This window comes from Entelurus aequoreus, linkage group LG18 (genome assembly GCF_033978785.1).
Source record: "Entelurus aequoreus isolate RoL-2023_Sb linkage group LG18, RoL_Eaeq_v1.1, whole genome shotgun sequence".
NCBI lineage: Eukaryota > Metazoa > Chordata > Actinopteri > Syngnathiformes > Syngnathidae > Entelurus > Entelurus aequoreus.
In genome coordinates, this window is record NC_084748.1 from 49,731,153 (window position 1) to 49,743,652 (window position 12,500).

Genomic DNA, 12,500 nt, shown 5'->3' on the forward strand with positions numbered 1-12,500 from the left:
AAGAGACGTTAGCATATTTCTAAGATGGCGCCAAGTAGCAAAATCCAATATTTCTATGTTTAAACATACATATTTAGCAAAAAAAAAGCTAGCATAAAACGTTAGCATGCTAACATTAGCATGCAAATATAAGAGGCGTTAGCAAACTTCTAAGGTGGCGCCAAGTAGCAAAACCTATGATTTTTAGGTATAAATAGAAACTAAATGAGCAAAAAGTTAGTATAAAACATTAGCATGCTAATAAAAGAGATGTTAGCATACTTCTAAGATGGTGCTAAGTGTGAAAATGTATGTTTTCTAGGTTGAGGCTGTAAAATGTGCAGGTAGGAGCGAGCATGAGGACACACCTGCAGTGGACGATCATGGGTCCAGCATCTGGAGGATTGCAGGCCTTCACCCGACGCAGGAAGGCCAGGAACGGGGTGGGATGCTCGGGCACGCCGTGGTCTGGCCAGGCCGTGAACTGGAAGTGACGGACCTCTCGCTTCTCATTGGAGCCGCTCTGGAGACACACACACACACACACGCACACACGCACGCACGCACGCACGCACGCACGCACGCACGCACGCACGCACGCACGCACGCACGCACGCACGCACGCACGCACGCACGCACGCACGCACGCACGTACACGCGCGCGCGCGCGCACACACACACACACACACACACACACACACACACACACACACACACACACACACACACACACACACACACACACACACACACACACACACACACACACACACACACACACACCTAGGATGTTGAATCGTTTTTGCGACCAGGCTTATGGACAAACACGCAGCCATGGACTACTATACAACTATCATAAAGTACTAGTAGTACACTCCCAGGCCAAAATATGATGTTTTTGCATCCAGGCTTATGGACAAAACACACACCCATGCACTACTATATACACACTATATACTATATATGTACTATATATGTACTATATACATACTATATATATATACACAGTACAACAGTCCTAGAGTACTAGTAGTATACTCACAGGCCAAAATATGATGTTTTTGCGTGCATGCTTATGAACAAAACACACACCCCTGGACTACTATATACACTATATACTCTATATATACAATATATATACTATATATACTATATCCCTGGACTACTATATACACACTATATACTATATATATACATACTATATATATATACACAGTACAACAGTCCTAGAGTACTAGTAGTACACTCACAGGCCAAAATATGATGTTTTTGCGTCCATGCTTATGGACAAAACATGCACCCCTGGACTACTATATACACACTATATACTCTATATATACTCTATATATATATATATATATATATATATATATATATATATATATATATATATATATATATATATATATATATATATATATATATATATATATATATACAGTACAACAGTCCTAGAGTACTTCTAGTATACTCACAGGCCAAAATATGATGTTTTTGCGTCCATGCTTATGAACAAAACATGCACCCCTGGACTACTATATACACACTATATACTCTATATATACTATAGCCCTGGACTACTATATACACACTATATACTATATATATACTATAGCCCTGGACTACTATATACACACTATATACTATATATATACTATATATATACTAGAGCCCTGGACTACTATATACACACTATATACTCTATATATACTCTATATATACTATAGCCCTGGACTACTATATACACACTATATACTCTATATATACTCTATATATACTATAGCCCTGGACTACTATATACACACATAAAGTACAACAGTCAAAACACGCACCCCTGGACTACTATATACACACTATATACTATATATATACTATATATATACTATAGCCCTGGACTACTATATACACACTATATACTCTATATATACTCTATACATACTATAGCCCTGGACTACTATATACACACATAAAGTACAACAGTCAAAACACGCACCCCTGGACTACTATATACACACTATATACTATATATATACTCTATATATACTATAGCCCTGGACTACTATATACTATATATATACTCTATATATACTATAGCCCTGGACTACTATATACACACTATATACTATATATATACTCTATATATACTATAGCCCTGGACTACTATATACACACTATATACTATATATATACTATAGCCCTGGACTACTATATACACACTATATACTCTATATATACTCTATATATACTATAGCCCTGGACTACTATATACACACATAAAGTACAACAGTCAAAACACGCACCCCTGGACTACTATATACACACTATATACTATATATATACTCTATATATACTCTATATATACTATAGCCCTGGACTACTATATACACACTATATACTATATATATACTATATATATATACTATATATACTCTATATATACTATAGCCCTGGACTACTATATACACACATAAAGTACAACAGTCAAAACACACACCCCTGGACTACTATATACACACTATATACTATATATATACTATATATACTCTATATATACTATAGCCCTGGACTACTATATACACACTATATACTATATATATACTCTATATATACTATATCCCTGGACTACTATATACACACTATATACTCTATATATACTCTATATATACTATAGCCCTGGACTACTATATACACACTATATACTATATATATATACTCTATATATACTATATCCCTGGACTACTATATACACACTATATACTATATATATACTATATATATACTCTATATATACTATATCCCTGGACTACTATATACACACTATATACTATATATATACTCTATATATAGTATATCCCTGGACTACTATATACACACTATATACTATATATATACTATATATATACTATATCCCTGGACTACTATATACACACTATATACTATATATATACTCTATATATACTATATCCCTGTACTACTATATACACACTATATACTATATATACTCTATATATACTATATCCCTGGACTACTATATACACACTATATACTATATATATACTCTATATATACTATATCCCTGTACTACTATATACACACTATATACTATATATACTCTATATATACTATATCCCTGGACTACTATATACACACTATATACTATATATATACTCTATATATACTATATCCCTGGACTACTATATACACACTATATACTATATATATACTCTGTATATAGTATATCCCTGGACTACTATATACACACTATATACTATATATATACTCTGTATATAGTATATCCCTGGACTACTATATACACACTATATACTATATATATACTCTGTATATAGTATATCCCTGGACTACTATATACACACTATATACTATATATATACTCTATATATACTATATCCCTGGACTACTATATACACACTATATACTATATATATACTCTGTATATAGTATATCCCTGTACTACTATATACACACTATATACTATATATATACTATATATATACTATATCCCTGGACTACTATATACACACTATATACTATATATATACTATATCCCTGTACTACTATATACACACTATATACTATATATATACTATATATATACTATATCCCTGGACTACTATATACACACATAAAGTACAAGAGTCTGGGAGTACATCAAGACAAAGTGTCACTAACAGAGTGATGGCAGGTGTCCATACGAGCAGCATAAATATTGGACTAAAATGAAAGATTGTTACCTTGTAGAGAGCAAAGGTCCTGACAGAGTAAGTGGCCAGCTCCACTGTGTCCAGCAGAGTGACCTGCATCACACCATAGCTTTCTGTCCCTCGTGTGGGCCAGTACTGGTCACACTTCACCTGGGGAAGAGGAACACAAATATAGTCACACACAAACATGCTTTCTGTCCCTCGTGTGGGCCAGTACTGGTCACACTTCACCTGGGGAAGAGGAACACAAATATAGTCACACACAAACACGCCGTTTTAAACTTGATTTGAGCACCGTGTGTACAGCAGGACTATTCAACAACACACACATCCTCTCAATATACAGGATCTTTGGCTGTTTTGCAATAGCTCCTTGAAAAAGAACTGTTCTCTTGTCATATAGAGGATCTTTGACTCATGTTTTTATGGCAAGTTCTTAAAAACAGCAGAGCACTAATATCATATAGAGGATCTTTGACCAATGTTTTTTAAAATTGTAGGTCCTTAAAACAGAATACTACTCTTGTTTTATAGAGGATCTTTGACCAATGTTTTTTTTAATTGTAGGTCCTTAAAACAAAATACTTCTCCTGTCTTATAGAGGATCTTAAAACAGAATACTACTCTTGTTGTATAGAGGATCTTTGACCAATGTGTTTTTTTAAAATTGTAGGTCCTTAAAACAAAATACTTCTCTTGTCGTATAGAGGATCTTTGACCAATGTTTTTTAAAATTGTAGGTCTTTAAAACAAAATACTTCTCTTGTCTTATAGAAGATCTTTGACCAATGTTTTTTTAAACTGTAGATCCTTAAAACAGAATATTACTCTTGTTGTATAGAGGATCTTTGACCAATGTTTTTTTTAATTGTAGGTCCTTAAAACAAAATACTTCTCCTGTCTTATAGAGGATCTTAAAACAGAATACTTCTCTTGTCATATAGAGGATCTTTGACCAATGTTTTTTTTTTAATTGTAGGTCCTTAAAACAAAATACTTCTCTTGTCTTATAGAAGATCTTTGACCAATGTTTTTTTAAACTGTAGATCCTTAAAACAGAATACTACTCTTGTTGTATAGAGGATCTTTGACAAATGTGTTATTTTTTAAATTGTAGGTCCTTAAAACAAAATACTTCTCCTGTCTTATAGAGGATCTTTGACCAATGTTTTTTTAAATTGTAGCTCCTTAAAACAGAATACTACTCTTGTCGTGTAGAGGATCTTTGACGAATGTTTTTCTGCTGTAGTGCTACTGTCATATAGTCATGTAAAATATGATCTAGACCCCAAGGAAGTGTTTAAAATGCAGATTAAAATCATTGTAGTTTATGATATTAGTATTGTTAGTTTGGTGAAGAGTGGAGTTGAATAGTCCTGGCGTACGCACACAGAAGAAGACAAAGGTGTGAGAAAGTAGTGAGGAGGTTTAGTGTTTGTGTGGCGTGATACAAGAGTTGTGTGACTTTCTAAGGTGCAGGTTGTGTTGTGTTTGAGGTTCTCTGCTAAAAGCCGGCACAGTGAGGAGCATCACATGACTCCACGTGGGCCTCCAGTTCCCACAACGCTCCTCGGTCACATGACCGGACTTGCAGTTCCTCCGCTCGGCCACAAGGAGAGTCCCAGCTGACCCGGGCGGAATCAGGCCAAAGCCAAGGCTGCTCGCTGATCCCCCCCCCCCCTCCCCCCGGGTCCTCACATCAAAGACACGGCATTAAGGATTAAGGTTCAGGCTGTAATTACGGCTTTTCAACCTTCTTCCCAGCGGACCCTGAGAGACTAGCGGGACGGGAACGCTCGCCCACGGTGGGACGGCGAGGGCTGCACTTACGGGAAGATGTAGGATAAGTAGACCACCAGCACAACTCTTGTGTGGTTTGCTCAAAGGTACATCATCTGGGACTATTTGTCTCGCTTAAAGGCAAACTGTACTTTTATTGCTTAATGTACGACAAAACATGTTTTTTTACGCATTCTAACTCATAAATAAATGCTAGCAAGAGTCAGCTAACAATGGATGGTAGTAAGAGTCACGCTAATCCACATACAACTCACTCTAAAAACATCTAAAAGCCTCCATTATTGTTTTATATACACACTGTAAGTATATATGTAGTATCTAGTAACATTCATAATAACATGATGTAAGTATATATGTCATGTAGTAACATTCATAATAACATGTAATATATACATGATGTAAGTATATATGTCATGTAGTAACATTCATAATAACATGTAATATATACATGATGTAAGTATATATGTAGTATCTAGTAACATTCATAATAACATGTAATATATACATGATGTAAGTATATATGTCATGTAGTAACATTCATAATAACATGTAATATATACATGATGTAAGTATCTATGTCATGTAGTAACATTCATAATAACATGTAATATATACATGATGTAAGTATATATGTCATGTAGTAACATTCATAATAACATGTAATATATACATGATGTAAGTATATATGTCATGTAGTAACATTCATAATAACATGTAATATATACATGATGTAAGTATATATGTCATGTAGTAACATTCATAATAACATGTAATATATACATGATGTAAGTATATATGTCATGTAGTAACATTCATAATAACATGTAATATATACATGATGTAAGTATATAAGTCATGTAGCAACATTCATAATAACATGTAATATATACATGATGTAAGTATATATGTCATGTAGTAACATTCATAATAACATGTAATATATACATGATGTAAGTATATATGTCATGTAGTAACATTCATAATAACATGTAATATATACATGATGTAAGTATATATGTCATGTAGTAACATTCATAATAACATGTAATATATACATGATGTAAGTATATATGTCATGTAGTAACATTCATAATAACATGTCATATATACATGATGTAAGTATATATGTCATGTAGTAACATTCATAATAACATGTAATATACACATGATGTAAGTATATATGTCATGTAGTAACATTCATAATAACATGTAATATATACATGATGTAAGTATATATGTCATGTAGTAACATTCATAATAACATGTAATATATACATGATGTAAGTATATATGTCATGTAGTAACATTCATAATAACATGTAATATATACATGATGTAAGTATATATGTAGTATCTAGTAACATTCATAATAACATGTAATATATACATGATGTAAGTATATATGTCATGTAGTAACATTCATAATAACATGTAATATATACATGATGTAAGTATATATGTCATGTAGTAACATTCATAATAACATGTAATATATACATGATGTAAGTATATATGTCATGTAGTAACATTCATAATAACATGTGATGTATACATGATGTAAGTATATAAGTCATGTAGTATCTAGTAACATTCATAATAACATGTAATATATACATGATGTAAGTATATATGTCATGTAGTAACATTCATAATAACATGTAATATATACATGATGTAAGTATATGTCATGTAGTAACATTCATAATAACATGTAATATATACATGATGTAAGTATATATGTCATGTAGTAACATTCATAATAACATGTAATATATACATGATGTAAGTATGTATGTAGTATCTAGTAACATTCATAATAACATGTAATATATACATGATGTAAGTATATATGTCATGTAGTAACATTCATAATAACATGTAATATATACATGATGTAAGTATATATGTAGTATCTAGTAACATAATAACATGTAATATATACATGATGTAAGTATAAATGTAGTATCTAGTAACATTCATAATAACATGTAATATTTACATATTAAGGTTGTTTTTTATCCTGAATATAAGGAGGATGATGTACAAGTTTTATAAGCTGTGCATAGTCAAACACTAAGCATTATGTAGCAGCTAAGTGCTAAACAAGATATAAAACATACTAAAACAATCACTTACAGTACAATGTCTGCTCTCACTGGGATAAAGACTGATGGGATGTTTATATCTTCCCCTTTACAGCAACAATTCATCATAATCCTCACAAAGGGTTAAAAAAAAGTGTCTTTCTGGCCATCTGCGGGTCTAAGTTGGATGTCAAAGTTGACCAACTTGCGGGTTTACGTCCACAACCTTCTACTATCCAGGTGAGAGACGTGATTTATCATCTACAATTAACTTTCACCAACTCAGAGGCCATGCAGCAGCTCAACATGTCAATATAGCAGCATAAGCTAGTTAGCTCTCTAAAAGTAGTTCCTCTGTGTTAGCACTTATAATAACAATATCACTAACACTTGCTAATATTCGGGTCAGGACATGTAAATGGAGTATTTTTGGGGTTTTTTTTTTTTGTTTTTTTTTAGCAATAGCGTACTATCGTTAGCTACCTCGTACTCGCAGTATTTTACGCTTTAGAATGCATTAAAAAAAAAAGATAGTGTTATCCACGAGACGGTGGACCGAGGTAAAACGTGACGCCACACACTTTTACAGTGGCGTCGTTAGGTCATGTGAACGTGTGACCATGTGACCGTGTGACCATGTGACCATGTGACCGTGCAAGCGTGGATGCCGAAGGTTCCTGGTGAGAAGGAACCCTTTGAGAGGGTTCCAAGTCCTCCCGCGTGGGAGAGGGTGAGGAGAAAAAGCGTGTTGGGGGAAAAAAGGGATTAGCAAAGGAGAGAAAGTGAGCTCTTGCCTTGGAGAAGAAATAAGAGGGCATCTGAGGGTGGAAGAGACAGAGAAGGTTGGAAAAGGAGGCAGCAGGAAGAAGTTAGTCATCACTCAGGAGAACATGGCACACAAGCACAGAGGAGAGGAGCGTTGCAGCAAAGGATTCTGGGTAGACTTGGGTACCACACCGTATTGTGTGTGGACATGGACACTGACTGGCCCCATAAGGGACCCCGCCTGGATGGAAGTGAAGATGTTTCTTTTGACTACTGTTCAATCTACAAGACCCCCAAAAGCAGTGAAGTTGTCACGTTGTGTAAATTATCAATAAAAAGAGAATACAACAAATCCTTTTCAACTTATATTCAATTGAATAGACGGCAAAGACAAGATATTTCATGTTCACACTGACAAACTTTGGTATTTTTTGGCAAATATTAGCTCATTTGGAATGTGATGCCTGCGACATGTTTCAAAAAAGCTGGCACTAGTGGCAAAAAAGAGTGAGAAAGTTGAGGAATGCTCTTATTTGGAACATCCCACAGGTGAACAGGCTAATTGGGAACAGGTGGGTGCCATGATTGGGTATAAAAGCAGCTTCCAGTCGTTCACAAACAAGGACGGGGGCGAGGGTCACCACTTTGTCAACAAATGCGGGAGAAAATTGTTGAAGAACAACATTTCTCAACAAGGAATTGAGGGATTTCACCATCTACGCTCCGTAATATCATCAAAAGGTTGAGAGAATGTGGAGAAATCACTGCACGTAAGCCACGATATTACACACCTTGGATCCCTCAGGCGCTACTGCATCAAAAAGCCACATCAGTGTGTAAAGGATATCACCACATGGGCTCAGGAACACCTCAGAAAACCCACTGTCAGTAACTACAGTTGGTCGCTACATCTGTAAGTGCAAGTTAAAACTCTACTATGCAAAGCCAAAGCCATTTATCAACAACACCCGGGAACCCCGCCGGCTTCGCTGGGCCCGAGCTCATCTAAGATGGACTGATACAAAGTGGAAAAGTGTTCTGTGGTCTGACGAGTCCACATTTCAAATTGTTTTTGGAAACTGTGGACGTCGTGTCCTCCGGACCAAAGAGGAAAAGAACCATCTGGATTGTTCTAGGGTGAAAGTGTAAAAGGCAGCATGTGTGATGGTATGGGGGTGTATTAGTGGCCAAGACATGGGTAACTTACACATCTGTGAAGGCACCATTAATGCTGAAAGGTACATACAGCTTTTGGAGCAACATATGTTGTTACCATGGACGCCCCTGCTTATTTCAGCAAGACAATGCCAAGCCAGGTGTTACAACAGTGTGGCTTCATAGTAAAAGTGCGGGTACTAGACTGGCCTGCCTGTAGTCCAGACATGTGTGCAGGCTAAAATATGAGAAGGGAGACTGTTGAACAACTTAAGCTGTACATCAAGCAAGAATGGGAAAGAATTCCACTTCAAAAATGTGTCTCCTCACTTCCCAAACCTTTACTGAGTGTTGTTAAAAGGAAAGGCCATGTAACACAGTGGTAAACATGCCTTTTTTGACATGTGTTGCTGCCATTAAATTCTAACTTCATGATTATTTGCAACAAATAAGAAAGTTTGTCAGTGTGAACATGAAATATCTTGTCTTTGCAGTCTATTCTATTGAATATAAGTTGAAAAGGATTTGTTGTATTCTCTTTTTATTTACCATTTACACAACGTGACAACTTCACTGCTTTTGTAGTTTGTAATTTGAACAATTCCCAATTGTAAGTCCTTAATCTTTGACCAATGTTTTTTTTTTTAATCGTAGGTCCTTAAAAACAAAATACTTCTGTCTTATAGAAGATCTTTGACCAACGTTTTTTTTTTTTAAATTGTAGCTCACCAAAGGGTCAAATTATTTCTTTTATTAGGTTGAATAGTGATTTATGTCAAGAGAAACCTGCGCTAGAAAAGAAATGCATACAGAAACTTAAAATGCAGATGAAGATTTTTATAAATACTAAATGTGAGTCGTGGATTCTAACATTTAGCAACGCTCTGGTTGGGTTGAAATAAGCCAGGAAAACAAATGTTGGCAAAATTTAGTGTCTCTTTTTATTTTGTAAAAAGTCAGAAAAGGTTAGTGATCCCTGCCTTAAAAGTAACAAACACAAAAGGGTTAAAAACCTTCTAAATGTACATTTAAAGTGCTTTTTCAGTGTCTGTGCACAGAATATTTTTTTTGTATTTAAAAAAACACATATGTATATATATACAGTATATATATTTATTATTTTTTTATATATTGTTTTTATTTTTTATAATAATAATAAAAATAATAATAATAATAATAATAATAACAACAACAACAATAATAATAATAAACAAAAAAAGGTAATTAAAAAAATTATTTTTGGGGGGGGTAAATTGACAACATAAAGGTTTAATTAATTAATGAATCAATTTGGTTAAAAAGTGGTATTAAAATATATTATTTAGGAATTAATATGTTTCTAAAACAAGATTTGTTGGAATGTTGCATAGAGGGAACATAGAGTTTAAAGTGTGAGGGGTTTATGAACAGTGAGGGTTTTTTTGCCAAAAAAATCTTATTAAATATTTTATTAAATAAGTAATGACATCATAATAAATATAAAAATACATTTATGAATATTCAAATATGATAAGACAATATTAGATTTCAAAATCACTCTTTTTGTCAATGGATTTAAAGGCCTACTGAAAGCCACTACTAGCGACCACGCAGTCTGATAGTTTATATATCAATGATGACATCTTAACATTGCAACACATGCCAATACGGCCGGGTTAACTTATAAAGTGACATTTTAAATTTCCCGCCACACTTCCGGTTGAAAAAGCCTTCGAAGGATGACGTATGCGCGTGACGTAGCCCGAGGAACAGAGGTATGCCTTCTCCATTGAATACAATACAAAAAAGCTCTGTTTTCATTTCATAATTCCACAGTATTCTGGACATCTGTGTTGGTGAATCTGTTGCAATTTGTTTAATGAACAATGGAGGCTGCAAAGACGAACGTTGTAGGTGGCTGTAGCAACACAAGGACCACTTTCTCGGATAGCAGACGCCTAGCCGATGCTAGCAGACGCCTAGCCGATGCTAGCAGACGCCTAGCCGATGCTAGCAGACCCACCGCACGGATGATCTGGTGAAGTCCTTCGTCGCGCCGTCAATCGCTGGCACGCAGGTGAGCACGGGTGTTGCTGAGCAAAGCAGATGAGGGCTGGCTGGCGTAGGTGGAGCGCTAATGTTTTTATCATAGCTCTGTGAGCTCTGGTTGCTAAGTTAGCCTTAGCGTCGTTAGCAACAGCATTGTTAAGCTTTGCCAGGCTGAGATCTATTAACCGTGTAGTTACATGTCCATGGTTTAATAGTATTGTTGATCTTCTGTCTATCCTTCCAGTCAGGGGTTTATTTATTTTGTTTCTATCTGCATTTGAGACAGATGCTATCACGTTAGCTCATGCTAAAGAGCTTCGTCGATGTATTGTCGTGGAGATAAAAGGCACGGTAATGTCCATTTCGCGTTCTGGACTCTCATTTTCAAGAGGATATAGTATCCGAGGTGGTTTAAAATACAAATCTGTGATCTACAATACAAAAAGGAGAGAGTGTGGAATCCAATGAGCCAGCTTGTACCTAAGTTACGGTCAGAGCGAAAAAAAATATGTATTTCACTGCATTCTAGTCCGTCACTCTAACGTTCCTCATCCACGAATCTTTCATCCTCGCTCAAATTAATGGGGTAATCATCACTTTCACGGTCTTAATAGCTCTAGCTGCGTTGAAAACAATAGCAAAATATGAGGGAGTGAACAACTGACTACGTCACGCTACTTCCGGTAGGGGCAAGGTTTTTTTTTTATCAGAGACCAAAAGTTGCGAACTTTATCGTCGTTGTTCTCTACTAAATCCTTTCAGCAAAAATATGGCAATATCGCAAAATGATCAAGTATGACACATAGAATGGATCTGCTGTCCCCGTTTAAATACAAAACATTCATTTCAGTAGGCCTTTAATCACTCAATATTTTTAAGTGAATAATAAAAATATTCTGCAGCTTTTCTTGAGCTGCACAGCAAACTTCAGCTTTACAGATGCCACGGCGAGCTCAGGCGACGCTCC

The 12,500-nt window shown here is 35.1% G+C and overlaps 1 protein-coding gene across 4 annotated transcripts in view; it reads right to left on the reverse strand.

Annotated features, from left to right (window-relative positions):
• Nucleotides 1–12,500, reverse strand: part of LOC133634240 (receptor-type tyrosine-protein phosphatase delta-like) — a 643,216-nt gene that overhangs the window by 27,182 nt on the left and 603,534 nt on the right. For all 4 annotated transcript variants that reach the window (XM_062027362.1, XM_062027360.1, XM_062027361.1 and 1 more), the window contains 2 exons: nt 3,732–3,851; nt 348–502 (listed from right to left, as the gene is read on the reverse strand). In XM_062027362.1, the coding sequence (XP_061883346.1) occupies nt 348–502; nt 3,732–3,851 (275 nt within the window). The remainder of the gene's footprint in view (nt 1–347; nt 503–3,731; nt 3,852–12,500) is intronic.